This window comes from Idiotropiscis lumnitzeri, chromosome 8, assembly GCF_059441095.1.
Source record: "Idiotropiscis lumnitzeri isolate Australia: NSW breed Sydney's pygmy pipehorse chromosome 8, RoL_Ilum_1.0, whole genome shotgun sequence".
NCBI classification, from domain to species: domain Eukaryota; kingdom Metazoa; phylum Chordata; class Actinopteri; order Syngnathiformes; family Syngnathidae; genus Idiotropiscis; species Idiotropiscis lumnitzeri.
The window spans coordinates 11,500,879-11,524,560 of NC_142398.1; the positions used below are offsets into that span (position 1 = coordinate 11,500,879).

Below are 23,682 nucleotides of genomic sequence, written 5' to 3' on the forward strand. Positions count from 1 at the left end.
ATTAAATCTAAAAGCAAAATGTAAAAATTTTTTCTCTGAAGTCAAATGGTTTTACATTATGACTATTATGACCCAACCTTGAAATGGATGTATTTTCTGTTGCCCAAATTAAGTTAATAGCAATTAAATCAGTTAAGCACGTATTAAATTTTTTTTCAATGCGATAAACAGTTTATGTACTTAATCTCATGAAAACTGTGTTTTTATTCAAATAAAGAAATAAAGGGACAAAAGGCGTGAACGCTGTAAACGTCATATTCAAGCGCGTAAAACGTCATCGAACGAGGACGTGAACGCGGAAGTAGCGAGCCGAGCGGGCGTTGTATCATGAATAGCTGAGACTGAGCATTATTTGAACAGGTGCGTAACTGTCTTTTCAATGAACATTTTCTCACGCGATCTTTATATTGTCTTTGAATAATTCAACAACATAGTTTTATGGTTGCTAACCGTACGATACATGTTACCTTCGTCAGGACTAGCGGGAGGCGTGGATGCAATGTTGCATTAGCGGAATGACGTGTGCGACGAGATTAGAGTAGTTCAAGTGCGAGTTATTTTTAATCGAGGCACTTTTCTCCTAGCGAATACAAATTTGATTATCGTCTTTAAAACGCCAAGAAGCCACATCTGGTCGAGAACTAAGTATTTGCAACTTGAAGCAGTAAAACGTGTCAACTGTTCAATACGTGAAATGTGTGAAATAGTGAAGTATATTTCTTTTGGTGTTTAATAGTTTCATTGTATTAGTGCATCGCTGCATAGTGTGCAGTTTTGGTTCCATTTTAAAATGCACTAAACAATTACAGCCAAAAATTTCAATTTAAGATGCACCATAAATTATAAACAATCAGAACTGCTGGTACAAGCTGCAAAGTTGAATTAAAGTTAAAGAAAATAAATATAAATATAGTATCATCTTATTAATGTCTACATAAAGAAATGAAGCTGTAAACTAATTATAGTTATAAAAGAGCAGCTGCTTGCTGTTGCGACATGCCGCAATTTACATATGATCTGATTAGGCGACTACTGTCTGTGATTAGTCGACTACCAAAATAATTGTTTGTGGCAGCCCTAATAAAAATGCACTTTTGGTAACTACATAGATAGTAGATTACCCTGTTTGATCCATGCCATTGAGCTCCAGACTTTCTACTCGTGCACAGGTTGACAAGGGCAGGATGGGCAGGCAGAGAAAGAGGGTGGTGACCGGAGATGCCGTCCCCCTTCTTCCAAGAAAAGATGAGAAGCTCCCTGCATTTCACCGCAAGGGGAAAAAGAAAGTGGACATTGGCAAACTCTTCATCAACATCTCCATTGGGCTCTGCGTGATCAGCCTCATCTGGTTCTTCTATGCCCTATACATGCGCTCCAGTCTGGCCAAGCGTGTGGTGACATTGCACCCGTCACCTCACGTCCTGGATGCCAATTCCAGCAGCGCCCAGGTCTCTCCGGACAGGTTCTGGGGTTCCTACAGGCCTCAGGTCTACTTTGGCATGAAAACAAGGAGTCCGAGGTCAATTGTGACAGGTAGGCAGACGTGCGCCAGTAGATAATGGTTTATGAAATAGACAACATTTTAGGTTCATATGGGCTGCTGTTTGGCTGTGACAGTGGCAATATTTGTCATCATTAATTGAAATACACATGTAAACAGGTTGATGTAAACTAAAGGAAACTACTGAACTCTAAACAACTGAAAAAAAAAATCAAAACTCACTTGGAGTGAGTTAAACAATAAGTTCTGTGGGTGGGCAAATGTTTGCATTCTCAGTTGTTTAGAGATAAGGTAATTTTATTTAAATTTTATTGTAAATGTATTTTTCTTTAATATGCATGTAAAATAATGTTGCCGTTGGGCTGAAACTTCATACATCCAAATTGGATTAATTTATGTATTGCTTTAATGGTTGAACAAGCATCCCTCCTGTTTTTGGGTTCCCTGTGACGGTTGTCTGTCAAATAATTTGAAAAATGATTATAAAATTGTTTTAAAATTTATATTGTTTCACATTGTTAGAATAATATTTGGAGGTTATTATACATTTGCCATGACGCAACTTTATTTCAATACATGGTGCACATATCATGTTGAAAAGAAGGGCGGTGGCACTTCTTCAGAAGTGAGTCTGAAGCAAGCAACATCGTGCTAGGTCCTGATAAGAGATGCTGACGTCAAAGTCAGCTGCGACCCACGACGACACACCAATGATGAACCGGACCAAACCAGCTTTTGAGAAGACGAACTGTACCACCCTTGAGTGTAATCTGATTCCCCGATGTTATAAAAGGGAATGTGTGAAAAGCATCGAGGAACAGAAGGAAGATGAAGTTGCCAAATAAACTTTGTTAACCTTTCTGTCTCCACTCAAGCTGTCTGTCTCTCCTTTTAGCTTTCGAACACGATATGTCAAATTGGCGAACCTGACATAAAATTGGTCCTTCAGAGCCGTGAACCCAACATACTGGAGGCGTCCAGGAGCGAAGCCGACGACCGGGGACAATCGTGGCCACGACAAGATGAGGATTCTTTCTTTTTTTGGACCTGGTCCTCGACTTTGCTACTGGATGCTGAAAGTTGAAGGGAGGCTGCGGAGAGAGACGTTCAGCTCATCTTGGGTGAGTGTGTGAAGTCCGAATGTGATGAATGAGTGTGATAAATGTGGGCATTTGAAGGGGTACGTAGTTAAATTCTGCGTTAACAGGAGGGCGGACTCCTCTGCAAGTAAGTAGTTAAATTCCGTGGGGATATTGTGGGGACTAGACAGAGTAAGTCTTTAAAACTGTGTAAAACCGTAAGAATACTAGTCAATGTTACGTGAAGAGACAGAGATAGTCTATAACACTGATAGGGGATAACAGGGGTATATCCTCCACGCGCGTTTGAAAGGGGAAAAAAGAGAAATAAGGGGAAAAAAGACGAGGGGAAAAAAAAAATAAATAAAAAGGGAAAAATAGTGTGAATGTAAAAGTGTGTATGGAGGCTTGCAACCTCATTTTGGAACAGGAAATTTAACCGACAACTGTCTGGGAAGCAGAAGCTTGGGAATTACCTAAAACAAAGTAATTGTCAGCCTGTTCAGGGATTGGAGAACAGTTTAGGAAAACATGGGGAAATCAAACAGTAAAAAAGCTAGCAAAAAGGATCCGAAACAACAATTGACGTGTAAGGACTAGAAATTTATAGAAAGCCAATGTCCGGAAAAAGTAAAACATTTAAACTCATGGATAACAAAATATGAATTCACTGGTCAGCTTAGTACACAAAAATACTTACAAAATAAAACGAAGAGAAGAGAGAGAAAAAAAAAAAAAAAAAAAAAGGTGGAGAAGCAGCTACCAAGCCATTCATAGGTGTGGCTGTGTGTGCGCTGATAGATAACGTTCTGCGAGGCAACATCATTGCAGACATACAACAACAAAGTCTTATGCAAGAGAAAATCTATGGCTAGAAAAAGGAGCTACTTTGACTAATGGCATATATGTCAGTTCAGAGGAAAAAAAAAAAAAAAAAAAAAAAACAATTCTTCCAAAAAATATTTTTCGCAATATTGACACATGTTGACACACATGTCAAACAGGAGGGATGGTATGGTAAGACAAACCAAACAAATTTTATACAACATATGGGTTTTAATTTTTTCTCAAAAGATTTTTTGAAGAGCCTGTATGATCTGTGCTCGACACAATTGTCAGGGAAACATAAGCCCAAAACGAGGACAGTTTCCCCAAGCAACATACACCTTGTGCATTGTAAAAAGTCATCTCAACCCTACCCTATTAGGGGTCTCTCGGTTGACATGATTTTCGCGTGGATAAAGAATTGAGATTTTGTGTTGTGTAGTTTTGGTTGCACTAAAAGCTGTGTTTCATGCATGTGTCCGAGACCATTACTATGAGTAATTCCAACAGCTCTTCCATCAACATGCCTTTTAGAAGTAATGATGAAATTAACACCTAATGCGGACTGCATTGCTTGGAATGATGTGTACGCTGCGATTAAGGCAACGAAAGATAAGCCTATCTTTTCTACCGATGTGGCAGTGGCTAACTTTACTTGTGTTAATCTCACAGGAACACAAGTGGTGTAAGACAACTGTACTCCAAGCAGGTACACTACTGCCACGCAGCGATGTGTGGTGGTGGTGCGGGGTACTAAATTATTTGATTCATTAAAGGACGCAGTTGGAACTTGTGCATTGGTGTCACTTCTCTTACCAGTGTCTATTTTTCCATCCACAGCAAGGGATATTCAAAGGGCAGTTGAAGCCGACGAATACCCCTATTATTACGCCAGGAAAAGACGAAGTGCTTCCTGGAGGGATGGTGATATGACTTATTTGGATGCAATTGGCCAACCAAGGGGCGTACCAGATGAGTATAAATTGGTAAATCAAATCGCAGCGGGGTTCGAGTCCATTCTTCTTTGGATTACACCGAATAAGAATGTGGACCGAATAAATTACATACACTATAACGTGCAAAGATTGGGGAACTTCATTGAAGAAGGATTTATAGCTATTAAAGAACAATTGGTCCTACGTCGTCCTTCCATCTGGGGTGACGTAAAATTGGTCCAAAAGAACAATTGGCAGCAACATCACTCATGGCATTTCAAAACCGCATCGCGGTGGACATGCTGTTGGCAGAGAGAGGAGGGGTTTGCGCCATGATTGGGGATCAATGGTTGTACTTTCATTCCTAACAACACTTCTCCGGAAGGGTCCCTCACAAGAGCCATTGCAGGCTTGCGCACCCTGAAGCATAAGCTGAAGGAACACTCAGGTGTGACTACCTCTGCATGGGATGAGTGGTGGAACAAAACGTTTGGTAAATATAAAAATATGGTATTTTCTGTAATGATTTCTATAACAATGTTCACCTCAATCCTTGTACTGTATGGATGTTGTTGTATTCCCTGCATTCGCGTTTTGCTTTTCCGACTTATCTCAACAGCTCTCGCTCCAACAAATTCCAAACGACAGGAAATATATCCTTTGATTAATTACAGAAGTGCTGGTGATGGAGGAGACAGTGATGACCAAGTTGATGACGACGACTGAATTTACCTGGGAGATCCTATTCGTTAATCCAAAACGCTCAAATACATTAAAGTTAAACAAAGAAAAATAGAGGGGTTTACATTTGCTATCAAGCTAATGATTTGATGGAATTAAATCTTTGGAAATTCCATTGATGATAATATTTGGGGCAAATGTAGAATAAACAGGGGGGAATGTTAGAATAATATTTGGAGGTTATTATACATTTGCCATGACGCAACTTTATTTCAATACATGGTGCACATATCATGTTGAAAAGAAGGGCGGTGGCACTTCTTCAGAAGTGAGTCTGAAGCAAGCAACATCGTGCTAGGTCCTGATAAGAGATGCTGACGTCAAAGTCAGCTGCGACCCACGACGACACACCAATGATGAACCGGACCAAACCAGCTTTTGAGAAGACGAACTGTACCACCCTTGAGTGTAATCTGATTCCCCGATGTTATAAAAGGGAATGTGTGAAAAGCATCGAGGAACAGAAGGAAGATGAAGTTGCCAAATAAACTTTGTTAACCTTTCTGTCTCCACTTGAGCTGTCTGTCTCTCCTTTTAGCTTTCGAACACGATATGTCAAATTGGCGAACCTGACACACATTCATTAAATCAACGTAACTGTTAATTTTGATATGAAGCAGCGTAGTTCACGCCTTTGATAAGATAAGAAATAACAGCAAGGGTTTTTATTTACGCGGTGTGTTCATTTTCTGTCTGCGCCGTCAGGAATGATGTGGATGAGTCAATTTTCCAACATGGACGTGAACCTGAGGCACACCTGCGAGCAGGGTGATCGCTTGCAAGGTTACGGCTGGCTTATGCACGATGGGCTCACCTTCGGTGTCCAGGAGATCCGAGACAACAATTTCACACTGACCACCGAGTTTGTCAAGAGGGTGGGAGGCGATCACGGTGGAGACTGGACCTGGAGGGTCACTGCTAAGCAACACGTGAATAGAAAACCTTCTTTGTGTGACAGTGTTTCCATAGCAACTGCTACGAATGAACTGATCATTGTCTTTTTGTTTTTTACCCATCAGAGCTCTTCCCCCAAGGCGCCAGTCATCTCCCTGATGTTCTATGCTGCGGCAGATACCCAAGGCTCACTGGAGCCTCACGTGGAGGAGAAAAAACGCCTCGCCTCCATCACGGGTGTCTCCGAAGAGCTTGGCAATTTCAAGATCTCGTTCCGAAAACCTGTTACCGGGGATTTGACGACTCCTAAATATGCCAGGTAAGTGCATGAATTGACAAAGTAGCGTCAGTGGTAATTACAAAGAATTCATCGCATGAATAGCACAAAATACGTGTTTATCTGTCTGTCTGTCTGTCAGATGCCCTGCAACCTATTGATTGGTTGCCAAGAGACTGATCACTTGTGTGTTACAATGGCAGTGGAATGGGAGTGTATGCGCAAGCTCCAAGTACAATATGATGAGCTGTTAAAACAGAGCCCTCCCATGATACTGCATGAAGTAACGTTTCATAGTTCCAACCACTTGATGGCAGTACACAGCAGGTATTTCAGCATTTGTTTGTGTAAGTACTCAGACTTGTTTCATATAGCCAACAGTATATACTAGGCCCAAGAAACTGACCCTGAATGGTGCAAGTGGTACCAGATGGATGGAAAAGACCTATTTTTAAAAAGAGTCTTTGTACGCCGCAAGCATCTTTGACAAATAGCGACATCTGTTCACTATTTAATGAAGTCCACAAAGGAGCATCATAGCATAATCTAAAGCAGGGATGGGCAATTTAAATGATGGAGGGGAGCGCAATTTTTCATCAGTCCTAGTGGTGAGCCCATATTGGAACATGTACTTCCCATACAGATGTCTGACAAAAATGTCATTTTAAACGGACAAAATATACACTGTGACTCTTTTTTTTTCCAGTGTAGAGGGTTCTCATATGTTAAAATATCCATTCAAGAATGGAACATTAAGTGCAAGCACTCGTTTTGTGCAAGAACTATTTTTTTTTTTTCACAAAAATCACCTAACTCAAAATGTGAATATTCCTCAAGTACGAAATTGGTCCTGTATGTCATTAAAAATCCCCAAATGATTAGGGCTGTTCATGTTGTAGTGTACGGCAGTTTCATACTCGGGAAAGTGTGCAAGTGTAACTACGTGATATCTGCCATCTAGTGATGAATGGTGATATTACAACTTAAGTCACCAAGCATTTCCCCCCCCTTTTTTTTCTTATGTGGAGTGATGGACAACTGTGGCTAAAATCATGTCGTTACGAACAACTCGTTCATTAGATCCGTTACACATTGAACAGTTGCACAGAAAAAAGTCAACTGTCATTTAGTCTTATTTCAAATGTTTTCCACCTTTAAAAAAAGATCAGCAGTAATGGGAAAGTGATGTTACGAACACATGCACACTCATCTGTGATAGAGCACCACACAAAGTCAGCATAATAGCCAGCTACCTAACATTGTGAGCAAACTTATCTTCAAAATTGCAGAGGTATGATCATATGTGGAACTTGAAATGAACAAATGGCAATTCCAGCACACACTGCGATGCAATGCAATTTTACGTATATAGCGCATTTCACAGTGAGTGAACTTTGTAGCTCATGACTCAACCGGAGATTGACATGCCACAAGGAACGTCAAAGTGGTGAGTGGATAGAGCCTAAGCTGCATTATTGACGAGCAGACACAATTTTTTTACGTACTGATTAAATGTAACTATAATTAATGGTGGCAGGTGGTATTTATTCCGACTATTGCTGAATTCTCTTGAGCCATCGTTTGATCAGTGACTACACTAAGCACTGGGCCACGACAAATCATCAGGTTTGTCACAGGAGCTCTAATTTCACTCAATTTATTTATTTTCTTCAAAATGTCTTTGTTCAGCTATCTTTGTTAGCAACGTATAGTGAGAAGCAGAACAAAATAAATGTTCCTCCACTAGATGGCAGAATTAACAATGAATGCACTGTATTCAACTAAGAACGATTAAGATTTTACATTGTTAATTATTGAGCAAATTGGGGCAAGATCATTTATATATCAGCGTGTAATATATTATGTGTGTTCTATTTTGGTTTTCTTCCGAAATGAATTGTGTGCCTTGGCTCAATCAAGGTTGGAAAACACTATTGTACGCAGAGTAAACTCAAGGATCTAATCAATAGTTTCCTGCCGTTTCAGTTACAACTACCTTCAGACTCGTGCTCCGGGCTTGGAGAAGCTGACTGACATTGTGAAGCACAGTCTGAACCACAGGTTTGTCTTCAGCCCGCCATCCGGGGAGAAGAGGCATTACATTGCGGTGGATGCCTACAAACCCCCATATCACCCTAACCAACAGAAGAACCCCCCCGACACTAGGAAAGAGGGTGACTTTGTGGTGCACCAGGTCACTGTTCAGACGCCCTTTCAAATGGAAGTGCTCTTCGAGTCAGCGAGCGTTCGCGGCCGCCACGACCAACTGGTGGGTCCGATTATGACTCAGGAGCTGGAGAAGAGGAAGGCCGAGTTCGATGCCAAGTTTGAGAAGACGTTTGGGCTCGAGAGTAAAGGTTACAGTCGGGCGTACGTCAAATTTGGCAAGGCTGCGCTCAGCAACATGTTGGGCGGAATGGGCTACTTCTCCGGCCAGTCGGTGGTTCAGTCCGTCTACAACGAATACCCGCTCCTGTACCCCGAGGGGGCATTATTTACTGCCGTCCCATCGCGCTCTTTCTTTCCCCGAGGCTTTCTTTGGGATGAGGGCTTCCATCAGCTGCTGCTGAGTAAGTGGGACCCCCAGGTGACGAGAGAAGCTGTCTCCTACTGGATAGACTTGATGAACATAGAGGGCTGGATCCCCCGTGAGCAGATCCTCGGAGATGAGGCTCACAGTAAGGTCCCTGCTGAGTTTGTAGTTCAGCGAAATGAGAACGCAAACCCACCCACTCTCTTTTTAGCTCTTCAGGAACTAATTGAGCAGTTGTCATCAAATCCTGACAGCATGGCGTCGCAGCCAACTCTGCCTTTCCTCAGACGACTGTACCCCAGACTCAAGACGTGGTTTGAGTGGTACAACACCACTCAGTCGGGATCGCTGCCCAACTCATACCGCTGGCGTGGGCGTGACAAGGACTCCAATCTGTTCCTCAATCCCAAGACGCTGACCTCTGGTCTGGATGACTACCCGCGGGCCTCCCACCCGTCGCTGCAAGAGCGCCACGTGGACCTCCACTGCTGGATGGCCCTGTCCTCGGGTATCATGTCCCGGATTGCTCAGCTTTTAGGTGAACCTCACCAGGACTACGAATTCACTCACCGAGTGCTGACAGACAATAATCTGCTGAGCGAGCTCCACTGGTCCGAGCAACTTCACGCTTTCAGTGACTACGGCAACCACACTCAGGACGTATCCTTGCAGCAGGAGAAGGTGTACATCCCCCCTGGACAGCATCGCCACCAGTTCCCTGTCACGCGACTTGTTCGCTCTGTTCGTAAGGCTCCCAAGCTCCAGTATGTCAACGCTCTGGGTTATGTCAGCTTGTTCCCCTTCTTACTGCACATTCTTCAGCCAGACTCGCCCAAAATGGAGCACATCCTCAGAGACATTAAAGATCCCAATAAGCTGTGGACACCTTACGGCCTGCGCTCTCTGTCCAAAGCCGATCCGTTGTACATGAAGCGAAACACGGAACACGACGCTCCCTACTGGAGAGGACCGGTGTGGATCAATATCAACTACCTGGCGGTGAGAGCCCTCCACCACTATAGCAACACGCATGGACCATATCAAGAACAAGCAGCTGCTCTCTATGAGCAACTCAGAACTAATATTATCAGTAATGTATACAGGCAGTATACTGAAACGGGTTACATCTGGGAACAGTACAATGACGCCACTGGTAGAGGTCAAGGAAGCCATCCCTTCACTGGCTGGTCAGCCTTAACTTTATTAATGATGGCTGAACAGTACTAATATCATCTCGTCAGAAAATTACGGCCACCCAGACTTGGCATTGAAAAAAAAAAATCAGCATTCAATTCATTTGATGTAATAGTATTTTCAGTGGTGGGCCGTGCATTTCACACATAGGCCTTCAGTGAAGTCGTACTTAGTCCAACTTGAATGAATCCCCTTCATAGTGCCATCAAAATTAATGACACCATAGCTGGAGAAATAATATACAGAAAAACACTTACGCACTACTTAGTGTTGGACGACCTAGCTTCTCTTGAAAAGTCCGTCTTGAAAACGGCCTTGCAAGTGTATCTGCAATCAAATCCACACTTTTCCCTCCTTCGGCCATTGTGGTTTAAAAAAGCAAGAATATACCGTTTTTTTACGGCCAAAAGGCTCGCTGTATTAATGGGCGCAGCAGTGGGTTGAGGGTGCTATTTCTGTATTCAATAGTTATACTGGGCGCGCCACACTACGAGGCGCATGCTAGCTCGCGCATGCTAGCACTCATGTGAATAAGGGATCGCTGTCAGTAGCGGCACCTCAGACCAATGAGCGATGTCATGGCAACACATCTAATCAACAACGTCAGGGGTGGGATTTCACTGGTCACCACACTCCTTAGAGTCATGGTTTCAAATCAAAACCACAAATATCTCAGCATACAAGCAAACAATGAAACAAAGAAATAAAATCAACACAAAACATGCATAGTGCTGCCCCCTCACGAGTGAGTATCCAATCACAAGCCCTGTTCATCACCTTCAGCGTAAGGCCAGCGAGAAGGCTCACCGTGACCAATTCGTGATCTGATTGGCTATCGCTAGGGATGTAAAGATTCATCTAAAATCAATTTAATATCGATATAAACTGCTCAAAATATGCATCGATATAAAAAAATAAAAGAATCGATTCGCCACGCCATGTTAACCAGAGCCTATCTCTCATGTCTCTGCTGGGAAAAAACTGCATCACTACGCACAACTACTTAATACGTTGTAAACTTCCCTTACATGGCAACACAGCAGCGACAAACAAGCATTTATAAAGGAAAGACGTCGCGGCTGACGCCCGATTTTATTTACGACAAGGACTGTCGTGTCTGAAAGCTAACTTTAGTTAGCACGCACAGGCTACCGTGTGCGTCTGATGGAACTTCGCACGCGATGTCCTGTTTTGGTACGCTAACATAATGTAGCGTCTACTGTGGATTGTGGCGGCGTTAGTCAGCGAACTCGCATGTTTTAAAAACCAAACATAGTTTTTATATCCGCGTGATTGACACAAGTGCTAACTTGCGACTACGCGCCACTTGTTTCGTTTTTGAAGTTGGAAATTTAAGCACCCAAAGTACAACATGACACATTTGCCTTTAATGGCGACACCCAACAATAAAACATAACATACCTAGGTCGTGAAAATACAACACTAGATATATGACATCAAGAAGAAAATGATCATGATTTCTTGATTATGTTCGGCCAGCAGAGAAGGCCTTGACGGCCCACCACTGAGTATTTTGTATGTACAACCTGTGTTTTTGATGTTTTGACTGGTGGGAATCACAAGAAACTTTGGTAATTGATCATGTCATGTTTCAAAATAAATGATTTGACTGTTTTTAACAAATGCTGGTATAGGTCGTGTGAACCTGGGACATGTATTTGACCCTTTTTGGGAGGCTTGAAAGTCCAGCAATACTGTGTACGTATGTGTTGATTTTAGATTTGAACTTGAGAGAAACTCCATCATACTCGGTTGTTTTGAGTTGTAAAAGAAAAGCACACACAGGGTAGGGCAGGGGTGACTTATCAATGTTTGACTCGATACGATCACCATTCCAGTTTCTCACACCTCCCAAGGGAATATTTCATTTTAATAATATAAATAATTAGAACATTATAAATGTGTTTTTATTGACCTTGTCTGCAAACTCCTCACCTGCTATATGCCAACTTATCTTCTATTGGAGCCCACGGCCACCTGATCATCTCTCTTGTCATTTTAATTCATTCCAAGGCCTCTGGCGGATATCAGTGTTTTTCCCAAGTGATTTTAGTCCCTTATTTTTTTTTGCATGGATGGTTTCCATGGAGCCTGGGTGTTGAGAGGGTTCACCTCTTAATTAGCTGACATCAAAAGACATCAAAATTGACTTGTGTGCATTCCTTGCCACATCATGACATACATTCACACTGGGGCAAATCCAGTGGCAACGTTCTTATTAATACTTTGACCCCACATACAAAAGCCAGGTAAGTCATCGCGGCGATGCTGGCCGTCGACGTGTGCGTGACTCCAACCTCATGACTTGTATGAATCCGTTGAATGGGCTGAATGCGGTTGTTAAGTTGGAGGCTTGGAGCGGTGCAGCGAGGTTGCATGCCTATAAATAGTGGCTTCTATCGAGGAGCACAACAGCGTGCAGACTGTGAAAAGTGCAGATCTGCAGTTTCAACACGTTTTGCAAAAAGATGACGCTTTTTATGGCAGTCTTAACAATTTTTGAATCCCCCAGCAGTCATACTATTTGGAATTCAACCACAATTTCCAGGGAAAATATGCCTTAGAAGTATGCATGCCAAGAATTAACTCATTGACGGCTAAAGACGTCAAAATTTTTTTTTTTTTTTCAATTGGCTGGAAGTGAATGAGTTAAGGAGCATTTTGTGTGTTAATCACTGTTGGAACTCCGAATTGAACTTCCTCTGCCACGCAATTGTGATATACGGCCTCAGCTCTATTGACTATTTCTGTTCCGACTTATTTTCAAGCAAAATGAACGCGTACTTTGCACAAATTGAGTGTGAGCTCGTGAGATATTCATAATGACGTGATAATTTCAGTGTGTAGTTGTGGTAAATTGTCACACGGATCACATTCAGCTTCACTGAAAGCGCAATGCTAGCAATAACAAGTTAGCATTGGCGCAGCAAACAAGCCAATTAACATTTAACTGTGGCGTCGTTGCTGCATGAGTAACTTATCCCGAATGAAATTTTACAATTAAACTCAATGTTTCTGGTTTGAAGTTTTTTTTTATTATTTAAAAATGTACAATTTATGATAAATGTACCCAGTCAAGTAGAAATGTTGGGTATTTGGCATCTCTTCAGAATCTACAGCTGCCTTTGCCCCATCCACCACTTTAGGTAACACATTTTCACCGTCGCAGATCCTTCTTTTTATGCCTCTATTTGCTTATTTTAGGAGTAGTTGTTGGAAAACGAGGCATATGATTGGCACCTCAGTCAAACCTTTCTTTTCAAATTGGTTGTTTTTCCTCATGTGCTGTGATTCCTTGAATGTCAAATTACAGATACAACATGGGCCAGAGAAGGCCTCCTTTTTTTTTTTTAAATTTTTTTTTTCTCATGTTCTACTGTGAGGTTTATATCGACAGTTAACAGAGGATGTTTAGTTTTAATCGCAAATTCTCCCTTTAAGTTTTTTTTTTTTTATTGAACCAATCAGACATCAACCTGTGTCCCTGAAAGGCATCTGTTCCAATTTATTCAACTATAATAAATTCTTTTGAATATTTCCAATACACTCAGCAGATTTCATTGTGAGACTTGTCAAATGACTTTGTCGATGTCCGATATTTGTCAGTGGGACCAATCGCGCTGGCTATCATTTGACCTTTGAGCGATGAAGGCAAAACATGGAAGTAAAGCATTTAACACAGATGAGCCATATCCTGTGCCTTTTGCAGTGCGTCTCTCAGAGGAAATGGATTCCACGTTCCCTTTTATGCGGCTCCAAAATGCATGTATTTCTTTGAGGGTGTAGACAATGTGTGTGACTAAGGCACTCAGTGTGCCATCCATCCCCCTCACCCAAGACCCTTTTTTCTCAGTGCGATGATGGGATAATAGGCAAACGGCATCAGAGCTAACTAATGTGACTGCATAATAAACGGATGAGTCAGAATGTAGTCATTTGAATTTAATTCCAACATTATCATTGTCTATAGGCAATATTAATAACGATTGATGATCATTCACTACTCATCAACAAGTGTAGTGCATGTAGTTATGTCATTGGAGAATACGGTGGCCTAATTGGTTGATGTCAATAATGAACATCAATTTTTGTTTATTTACAATTGTAAATATGCCTCATTATTGGAAATTAACTTATGGTAATTATTACTAGCAAATGAATGATTTTAATGTTGAAAGTTATTTTTTTTATGTTCCATTTGTGCATTTATCCATTTTATTATTTTTCATTTAATTTAACTTCAGATTCAAATGATTACTATTTGGTTTACTATTCCTTTTGAAGTTGGTTAATTGATTTCCGTTTTTACATTTTAAATTGGAGGACGGCAGTACTAAATAAAAAAAATATTTAAAATAACTTGTATTTCAAATTTTATTCAAACAAATGAATAGTAGGCGGCACGGTGAACAACTGGTTAGCACGATGGCCTCACAGTTAAGAGGTCCGGAGTTCAATTCCGGCTTCGGCCTTCCTGTGAGGAGTTTGCATGTTCTCCCCGTGCCTGTGTGGGTTTTCTCCGGGTACTCCGGTTTCCTCCCACATTCCATAAATTTTACATGGCTAGGTTAACTGAACACTAAATTGTCCTTTGGTGTGATTGTGAGCGTGTAAGGTTGTTCACATTTGTGTGCGCTGCGATTGGCTGGCAATCAGTTCAGGGTGTACCTCGCCTACTGCCCGAAGACAGCCGTCATAGGCTCCAGCCTGTGACCCTTGTGAGGAGAAGCGGCTTAGACGATGGATCCATGGAAATTAATAGTAGTCATGCTAGTAACATTGTACATTTTTGTTTTTGGTAACATACTTGCAGTAACAAATACAAATGATTTGATATCAATGTATGGTAATTATTTTTGTCAATTGCTTCATTTAAAAAATTTTTTTGAATGAAGTTATTTGATTTTTGATTTCAATCTTATTTAATTTTGAATAACACAGGATGTTTACACAATGATTTTCAATATACACTGCTGATGTACATTAAATATATTTATGAAATAAACAATTGGAGCAAAGTGATGATAATTTTGAATGTATTTACTCAAACCATTTGCTAGAGGGAGCTACTGTAATTAGAGGCTTTTTCTGATTCTCCTATAAGCTTCCCATATTTTGTATTATTTTGTGCTTGTAAAGTGCAAATTACAACAATTTTCATGACATTGTAGAAATTGAACAATTTTCCTTTTCAGTTATGGTTTACTGTGCTATACTTTGATTCATGCAGCACTGTGCAAATGTCTGACTGCATGCTAGAGGGAGACAATTAATAAGGCATTCACCAGAAGAGGCTTTTTGAATACAGTACAGCCTGGCTATCGTTTTACTTTACAATGGAGAGCTACTTAGAATTAAAACAGTGTAAGTGGATAATTATGCTAATGATCAATTTACATTGAAGACCTGGTGACAGGCTGTAATTTTCAGGGGGGGGGCGTTTTTTGCGGGATGGGGACGTCTCTCATGGGCTTTTCAGGCCTATGTGTTGATACGATGTGAAGCTGCAGCCACCCAATGTTCTGCAGGCAAACAAACACGAGGCTTCTTGTATTTTATGCAATTTTTATCTGCGCTTAATGGTTGGAGCTGGCGGCCATGAGCGCTTTCTGAATCAGACAACATAACAGTGCATGTTCCTTGGCATCAAAAATGAGCAAGCCTTCCTGCCTCCATTTGTTGCATTAGCCATCGTCGTGCATGCCGCTCCATGTCTTTCGATTTTTATTTTTTTTATTTTTTTCTGCTTTCTATGAAATCTTTGCCCCACAGAGGTTTTGCTGTTGAGCGGCAAACTTGCCTGAGCCAACATAGGTCTATGTATGTTATGTAAGCTCCACTATAAATAGGTTCACCCGGGATCTTTTGTCTTTACCTGATTCGCTCTTGGCCCAACAGTTTTTTATTTCTGGAGAGAGCTGTGGATGCTAGTGCCATGTAGAGCTGCCCGTTTCCATAGTTACTTTTGTTAGCTGCGAGCTCTTAACATTCTTCATCTGTTTCCTCGCGTGTCTGCCGCGTCGGGCTATTTGTTTGGACCTGTTTGCATTGCACCGTCCCCGCTAATGACTGTGTCGACAGTGGCGCGGTTGATGAAGATGAAGGCGTTCTCTAATTATCGGCAGTCATGTTTTCGCATACTCGTCGCTGCATGGGAGAAAGAGCAACAAATAGAAATCAGTGTGGGTGCGGATGAGTCAGAGACCACAACACGGAGACCTATTAACTTATGCCGGTCAACAGCACATGCAATTAGCCCCACATTGCACGATAATGATTGCGTGCGGTTATTGATCCTTTTGTCCAGGGGAACTTTTGGAGCATCTGGAGAAAACAGAGCATGCCCTGGGGCTGTCTAGACTTTTGCCACCAATGACTGCTTACAGGTTTAGGGGACAGATGCAGAGACCACTTTGAGGCGTTCCAGTCTCGAGCAGTGTTTCTCAAGTTTTATAGGGCCAAAGGACACATTTTACCGACAAAAAAAGTAAAAGTCACGTGACGAGAAGTTTGACCCATACTTACTAAAGTTGTGAAACATTCGGCCTTAGGATAAAACTAAACTCCATCATAATCCTGATAGATTTAATTTAAGCAACATTAGATTTTTTTAATTCATGTGTGATGCACGAATGCAGTACTTTTTTGGCCGCCATTTTAGTTGTAGTGTTAGTTTTAATTTTATTGTCATTTCTATATTTGATTTTTTTTCGATAAACTCATTAAGGTTTTTGTCTTGTTTTAGTAAAGTAAATAAAAGTATTAGTCTTTCAAAAAATGCACATCATCATGTAGGTCAAGTTCAACATGTCTTTTCGGAAAAAAAAAATTAGAATGGCCTCAACTGTCAAACATGCAAAACGAAAATATGCATTGATGGGCGGCACGGTGGACGACTTGTCTCACAGTGCAGAGGTCGTGGGATTAATCCGGCCTTCCTGTGTGGAGTTTGCGTGTTCTCCTCGTGCCTGCGTGGGTTACCTGCTCATTTTTACGGCGTAAGGTGATCAAACATTTATATGGGTTCACAGTCGTAACGGCCCTCTGCGGGAAACCGTAACTACGATGTGGCCCATCCACAAAAATGAGTTTCACACACTTGTTCTAAATCGTCCCTCGGTGCGACTGTGAGACCGGATGATTGTTCGTCTCTGTGTGCCCTGCAATTGGCTGGCATCCAGTTCAGGGTGTCCCCCGCCTACTGCCCGAAGACACCTGGGATCGGCTCCCACGACCATTTGTAAGGAGAAGCGGCTCAGATAATGGTTGGATCTAAGCTTTGATATCTTATCAACAACATAACTGACAACCACCTCATTATTTATGAGCAATGGCCCGAATAATAATGCATCTGTATAAAGAACAACGGCTGGTCTAAAATGTTTAACTTCTCGCCATATTTCCGAGAGTGGCTCAATATGCTTGCTGCCATAACTGTAATATTCACGTACGCTAATTTATTTTTATTTAACCGTTATTTAACCAGGAAAGTCCCGATGGGATTAAAAAGCTCTTTTCCAAGGGGGTCCTGGCTAATGAAGTACCATTAGCACAAAAATGTTAACTCTCGTCTGAAGCTATCTTGCACCTCATTCGCAGCAGGTGTTATGTGGAAAACTGTAGGCTTGGTATGAAATACAGCAGATTGTCGACTAACTTTACATAACATGTATAAGATATGTTCAGAGGAATAGAATGAACATGGGCCTGCATTTTAAACATCTAACGGACCAGCCACTTGCAATTTCAGTCCGTCTTGTCAACGAAAACGCACACGCGTGCGGTTTTGTTTTAGTCAAGTCTCATATGTCTTTATGTGACTCTTTCATTCTTCTTTTGTCTTTGTGGAAACTCTCTGAGGACACTGTGTGACCCCGTTCATCAGCATGATGCAGATTGGTTGTTTAAAGACCAATTTTAATTGAACTAGGAAATCAAAAGGTCATTTCATGGATTAAACACCTGTTGTCAATTTGCCAAACGCAAACACCAAATTTAGTGGGGTTGTCTAATGGTTCCCGAAATGGTGGTATTATGAACTTTTTTGACTGAGTCTAAAAGTGTTACTTTAAAGGAGATGTATCATGTTGTTTTAAGATTCCTAGGCATATACATGATGGTATATTCCCTTTCACACAATGGTAATCAAATTCATGATGAAATGTGAGTAATTAAGGCACCTGGTTCACCAAAACCACATCTCACCCCAGGGTGGCTGCAGCGCCTCTTTCATGACGGCATCCCAGAGCCCACCAAAAACAAACTGATGGCTTCTGGAGAAAGTGGGCGTGTGTGCGGTACGGGGGTCATACTTGAGCTAACTCCTCCAAGGGAAGTCAGCAAAATGAGCTCAGGGATACTAATGCTGATAATGATAATGCCTTGATTAATTATGAAGGACAAAAAAAAAACATTGGCACAAAAGTCAGTAGATATGCCATTAGGACAGGGCACACGAACAATTCTCAAGGACCTATGCCTGAAATTATTTTTTTAAGGTAATTCGAGGGAATCTCCTACGAAGGAAATTTGCCCCAAGGAGCCCCAATTGCAAGCAGTTATCCAAGATAATTGAGCCACACTATATTATCAAGTTTTTTAATAAGCTGTTTTGATAATCAGCAGCAATTTTTCAATTAAGGGTCTTGCATTAATTTCATTCCAGGGGAATTAGCCTTTGACACCAGTTTCCAATGATCAACACGAGTTCCAATGGACATGCCCATCAGGACAGGACATACAATTAAGTGATGAGGAATTGTACAAAAAGTTGCTTATTTTGGTTCGATGCAACCATTTTTTTATGGATTTATGGGGTTGCGCTTTGATCAACTCCAACTCAGGACTTAACTGAGACCAAATCTGAAGCAAGTTTCAAAGATAATCGGTTCGTAAGCTTTTTCAGTTTCGCCATCGAATGTGAGCAGAGCATGACGTCAAAGTTTAATTGTCATCATCGGCACTTCAGCCTCTTGATTGACCACTTGGGATTTTACTTTTGTTTAAGATCTAATTCTGCGGCCCACAGACCCAAGGTTACGCACCCCTTTTGTTTTTTTTTCTACTCCAGCACAAAGTGAGCTATATTGTGCTGCCATTAACCGAATTAAGACAAGCAGCGAGTTGTGTGTCATGGAATTGCAGCCTCGCAGTTAGGTAACAGCAGGTGCAGGCTCTGGATCAGGTCCAAAAGAGCTGCTGCTGCTGCTGCTGCTGCTAGGAAAATGGATCCAGTAAAGAAGAGGGCAAGGTGCGAGCCATGCGTGGAGGAGTCTGGGGGCATGTTTAAAGAAACACCAGGGGCATTCCGTAATCATGATCGGAGCGCTCAGTGTGTCCTATCATCACCCATCCCCGTTGCAGAAACCACAGAGAACAGGCAGCTGGGGACCGTAGTGGGCGAGCGGGAAAGTATTTTTGGAAGCAGCGGGAAACCTGCCGCACTGACTGTAGCACCAACAGCAGCATTGGGGCCCGGTACCGGGCTTCCCTAACCCACTCCCACTCTCCGAGGAAATGCAGGATGTGAGAATACTTTCAAAAGAAGCACCACGCTTCCGTTGCTGTTATTTTTCTTATTTCTGCCCAACATTTGAATGATGATGTAGTATATGTAACTGTGCGGAGCCCGTCACACACATCGGAGAGAGAGCGGGAGTATGTATATGTGTGAGAGAGAAGATCTGGCAGCTGAGGCGAATAGCATGTATTTATAGAAAGTCGTGTTTCCGGCAAAGGTTTCTGTGGTTTTTAAACTCTCCCAATCCATTTTGTGCGGTGTCTTACAGGCCCCATTGTATCCAGGTTTAGACTGAAGATGTTCCCTCAGCTAACGCCTCAGGGGTGAGATTTCTATGTGAGACATGTCACAATGTGGTTCAGAGGAGGCGGATGAAATTCACCGGCTCTTGTGCAATCCTAGCGAGATGCGTGTATGCGTGTGTGTTTTTATTTTATTTCATTTGTAGGATTGATCCCAAAAATATCAGCTTTGCATCCATAAACCTAAAAAGGGTTTCCTCAAAAACACTTAAGGCTGAATGTTAATGTGTTTGTCGGCTGATATGGAGGTATTTGACTGATCTTTGGATCCAGGCAATGTTGTTCCTGAAAAGAATTTCCTGAAACCTTCCCAAATGATTTTTAGAAAGGGATTTTTTAAAATAATTATTTTAAGTGGTATAAGGTCAGAATTTGGGGATTTATTTTATTTTGTGATGGTTGTCAGAAATGCATTGGTGTATGAGTGAAAATATACAAAGATGACTTGAAGTATATATATATATTGATATATATATATATATATATATATATATTTTTTTTTTTACTGCCTGGATTTTCTCCAGGCAATTGATGAACCACTATTCTAAGAACTACAATACTGGTGTAGTCGTTATACTACGTGTTGAAATTGCCCCAAAAAAATTAATGGTTAAGCAGTCATGTTTGGAAGTATGTATCGGCTTTTAGCCTAATGGCTGAAAAATAAAAATCTTCCATGTGTACAGAATTCACTTATGACATCTTCCCCTCTGAATTAATGGACACTCCTGATTATGCTAAGAGCGTTGCTTGACTTTATTCTGATTAGAGAAGAGTCAGATTTCACAAAGCACACGTCCACCAAAAAATAGAAGTCAGAGCAGCGAGTTGGTGTGGAACCAAAAATAGATGAGTTATGATTCATTATTATGCCTCGTGTCAGTATAGTTTGGTCGCTGCCCACCGTCGTACAACACCATCAACATATCACCGCTCGGGCACTTCGTCTTTTAATTTTTGGGACTTTCATGTCAGCCCGAAGGTTGAACTCTGCTCAATGCCAAGCTGTCTTTCTCATGTTGCTTCAAGTCTCAAACATCAACGATTCTTTTTTCTATTGGAAGCCAAAACAACAACAAAAAAGCTAATATTGCAAGGCTGTATTCCCATCTAATGTACTTCATCTCACAGGCAGAGATCCCTGAGGGAAGTCACTCCTCACTGCCTCTTCAAGTGTAAAGCAGGCACCCACCTGCAAGCGCAACTCCCACACCCTGTCCAGGAGAGAGCCTTAAAATAACATGGGTCTACATTTACAGTGCACAGAATAAAAAAAAATATATTTACCTTCCTCTGTCGCACAAAGCAAACCACTCCAAGTTCTGAAAATATTATGGAACATCGTGCCAATCATCTACAAAACAATGGTTGCGTAATCAGAAATCATGACAAAGGTGTGTTTAATATGCGATTTGCAGAATTGTATTCAAGATGCGCCAGAGAAATTCCATGGCTGGTGTCAAAAAACATACTCGAGGACCCCCCTCCAATGTCGGCGGGTCACATTCCAGACCATCACCGTAATAAGCAAAATCTGCAATATAGAAATACCCAATTTAAATAATCGGCACTTAATCTTTTCAATGTCTGTTACATGCATTTAGAATCATACAATTTTTTTATTGACAGCAAACAAGAGCAATGGATAACATAAAAATATTGTAAAAACAGTAGCGAGCCTTCTATGCGTTTAGAGCAAACAAGTCTGTTTTTTCCAAACTAACAAACATCATCTCACACTTTACACCAATAATCATGCCAAATGAAGCACATTGTAATATGAACCTGCACCTATTGCTTTCCGTAGCATTTCAAATCAGGATTAAAGCTCATGATGTTAAATAATTTTCAGCCAAAACTACTTTGTGCTGAAATACAGTACAGTAGTTCCTGTGTCATTTTTCTTCTTTGAAATGTACAGCCTCAAATTTTAGTGTGTTGCCATCGAGTGGTCCAAAGTGGAATTACACCCTATTTATTGGCGAGTTACACCGAAATGGAATTATTGACTGTACCCCCAGAAAAATCTGTGAATCAGCACGACCGCGAACATGGAAGCCATGATCAAGTTGGGGTCATTCTATTTCAAATCCAAATTCCAAATGTACCACATTAAAATAATCCCCTTGGTGTCTAACACACCATCTCTGCCAATTTCTGCCATGCTATTATGCACTCCTGGCCGGGTTCTTCCGGGATCTTCTGCACCTCGTCATCATAGTTATCTTGATGTCGTCATAACAAGTTCTCTTGATGAACCCTTTGAGCTTTGGAAAGAGAAAATATAACATGGAGTCAAATCAAGTGAGATAGGAGGGTTGCTCAGCACATTGATGTTCCTCTTGGCCAGGAAGTGTCAGATGCTCACAGCATTGTCAGCAGTCACTTTGCCATCTTAAAACAGCCTTGACTCGTACCACCGCAACTCTCACGGCTTAAATTTCTCATAAAGATTTATTTGGCACACTTTTACCTCTCTAGATTCATTTATTGTTATTATTATTATTGTTATTATTTGTTTATTTGTTTATTTATTTTGATCTTATGTTGTTTAGTCCATTTAGTTTGACACAAAAAAGTAATACATCTATTTCAGAGGTGTGGAGAGTAGCCTAAAGTTGTCCTCAAGTCAGAGCACCATCACTTTTAAACAATATGACTCTCATGAAAGCAAAAAGTAGTCCTTTAAATATTTCTCAGGTCAGACTCACAGTTTTAAGTAAATGTAATGGAGTAAATATATTTTACTTTAACTACCAATCTCTGGCCTATTTGGACAAAGTAAGGCATAGCAAATACAGATACCAGTTAGTAAATCAGAAAATATAATACGCAATTAAAGTACAGACACCTGAAAGTCTGTTTCTTTCCACCAGAGCAGATGTGAGTTTTTAAGTTTTTTTTTTTCCTCAGCTCATCAGTTTGCTGTTTTATTTTGGGAACCCTCCTCATACAAGACAATTTACACCGAGACTTTGCTTTCTGAGATGTCCCCTTTTAGTCAAAGTGCCATGAGTCGCTTTCATTAAATAAGTGTTTCATCCTGGCTTGTACATTTTGAACTTTTTTTTTTCTTCTCCTTGTCCTTCTTGTTAAAACGCAAAAGCAGCCTTAAGGAAAGTGAACATTTGGTTGAACAGATGCCAGCGGATTAATAAACAAAAGGCTTCCATTTATCATTAATGCACAGGTATGGAGTCAAGCCTGGCGCTTTATTGTAATGTCAGTAAGTGCGAACATTACATAAATCCATTACTCCGTCCCTCCGCCGCGGCATTTTGATGCAGTTGAGCGAGGTTAGCCACACTGCAGTTCTGGTGGCAGCCCTCGTGTGATCTGAACTCTTGAGTGATCAGATTGGTTTTAATAGACTTGGGATGACTTGGAACCTCTCGCTCCAAGCCAGACATCTTGCAGGCCTCTGGAATGAGAGTGCACATCCGAGGGTGAAAGCCATTTGTTCCGGAGAATGTCAGTGCTGCAGCGAAAGAGCTTATAGCCTATTATCATACGCCACCTTCAAAAAAGATGACAGCATTGTGCCACTCGTACACTTTGATACCTCGTCCACCTCTCAGCGTTAAGGGAAATGACACAATTTGAGTGAATGTCTATTATTGTGTGTATTGTGTTTGATTCCGCGTGACTCACGCGCTTCATTTTTTCCTTCTGTCAATCCGTTTCGACAAAGACATTGCATTGCTGATTACATCTTTCTGTGGTTTTTTCCCCCCCTCAAAAGCAGTAGTTTAAGGCCATTTAGCTTTTGTTCTGATTCAGCACCTCTATGTGAATTATTCTCATTGAAATGATTCATAATTTAATATATTTCAGCCCGAGAGGAATACAACATTTTTTTC

The 23,682-nt window shown here is 41.2% G+C and overlaps 1 protein-coding gene across 1 annotated transcript; it reads left to right on the forward strand.

Moving 5' to 3' along the window:
* The first annotated feature begins 273 nt into the window (after window positions 1–273).
* On the forward strand, window positions 274–11,623 carry mogs (mannosyl-oligosaccharide glucosidase). Its single transcript, XM_088301911.1, has 5 exons — window positions 274–360; window positions 1,170–1,533; window positions 5,787–6,010; window positions 6,101–6,294; window positions 8,239–11,623. The coding sequence occupies exons 2-5, from the start codon at window positions 1,185–1,187 to the stop codon at window positions 10,010–10,012; spliced, it is 2,541 nt and encodes an 846-aa protein (XP_088158037.1). The 5' UTR covers window positions 274–360; window positions 1,170–1,184; the 3' UTR covers window positions 10,013–11,623.
* The last annotated feature ends 12,059 nt before the right edge of the window (window positions 11,624–23,682 follow it).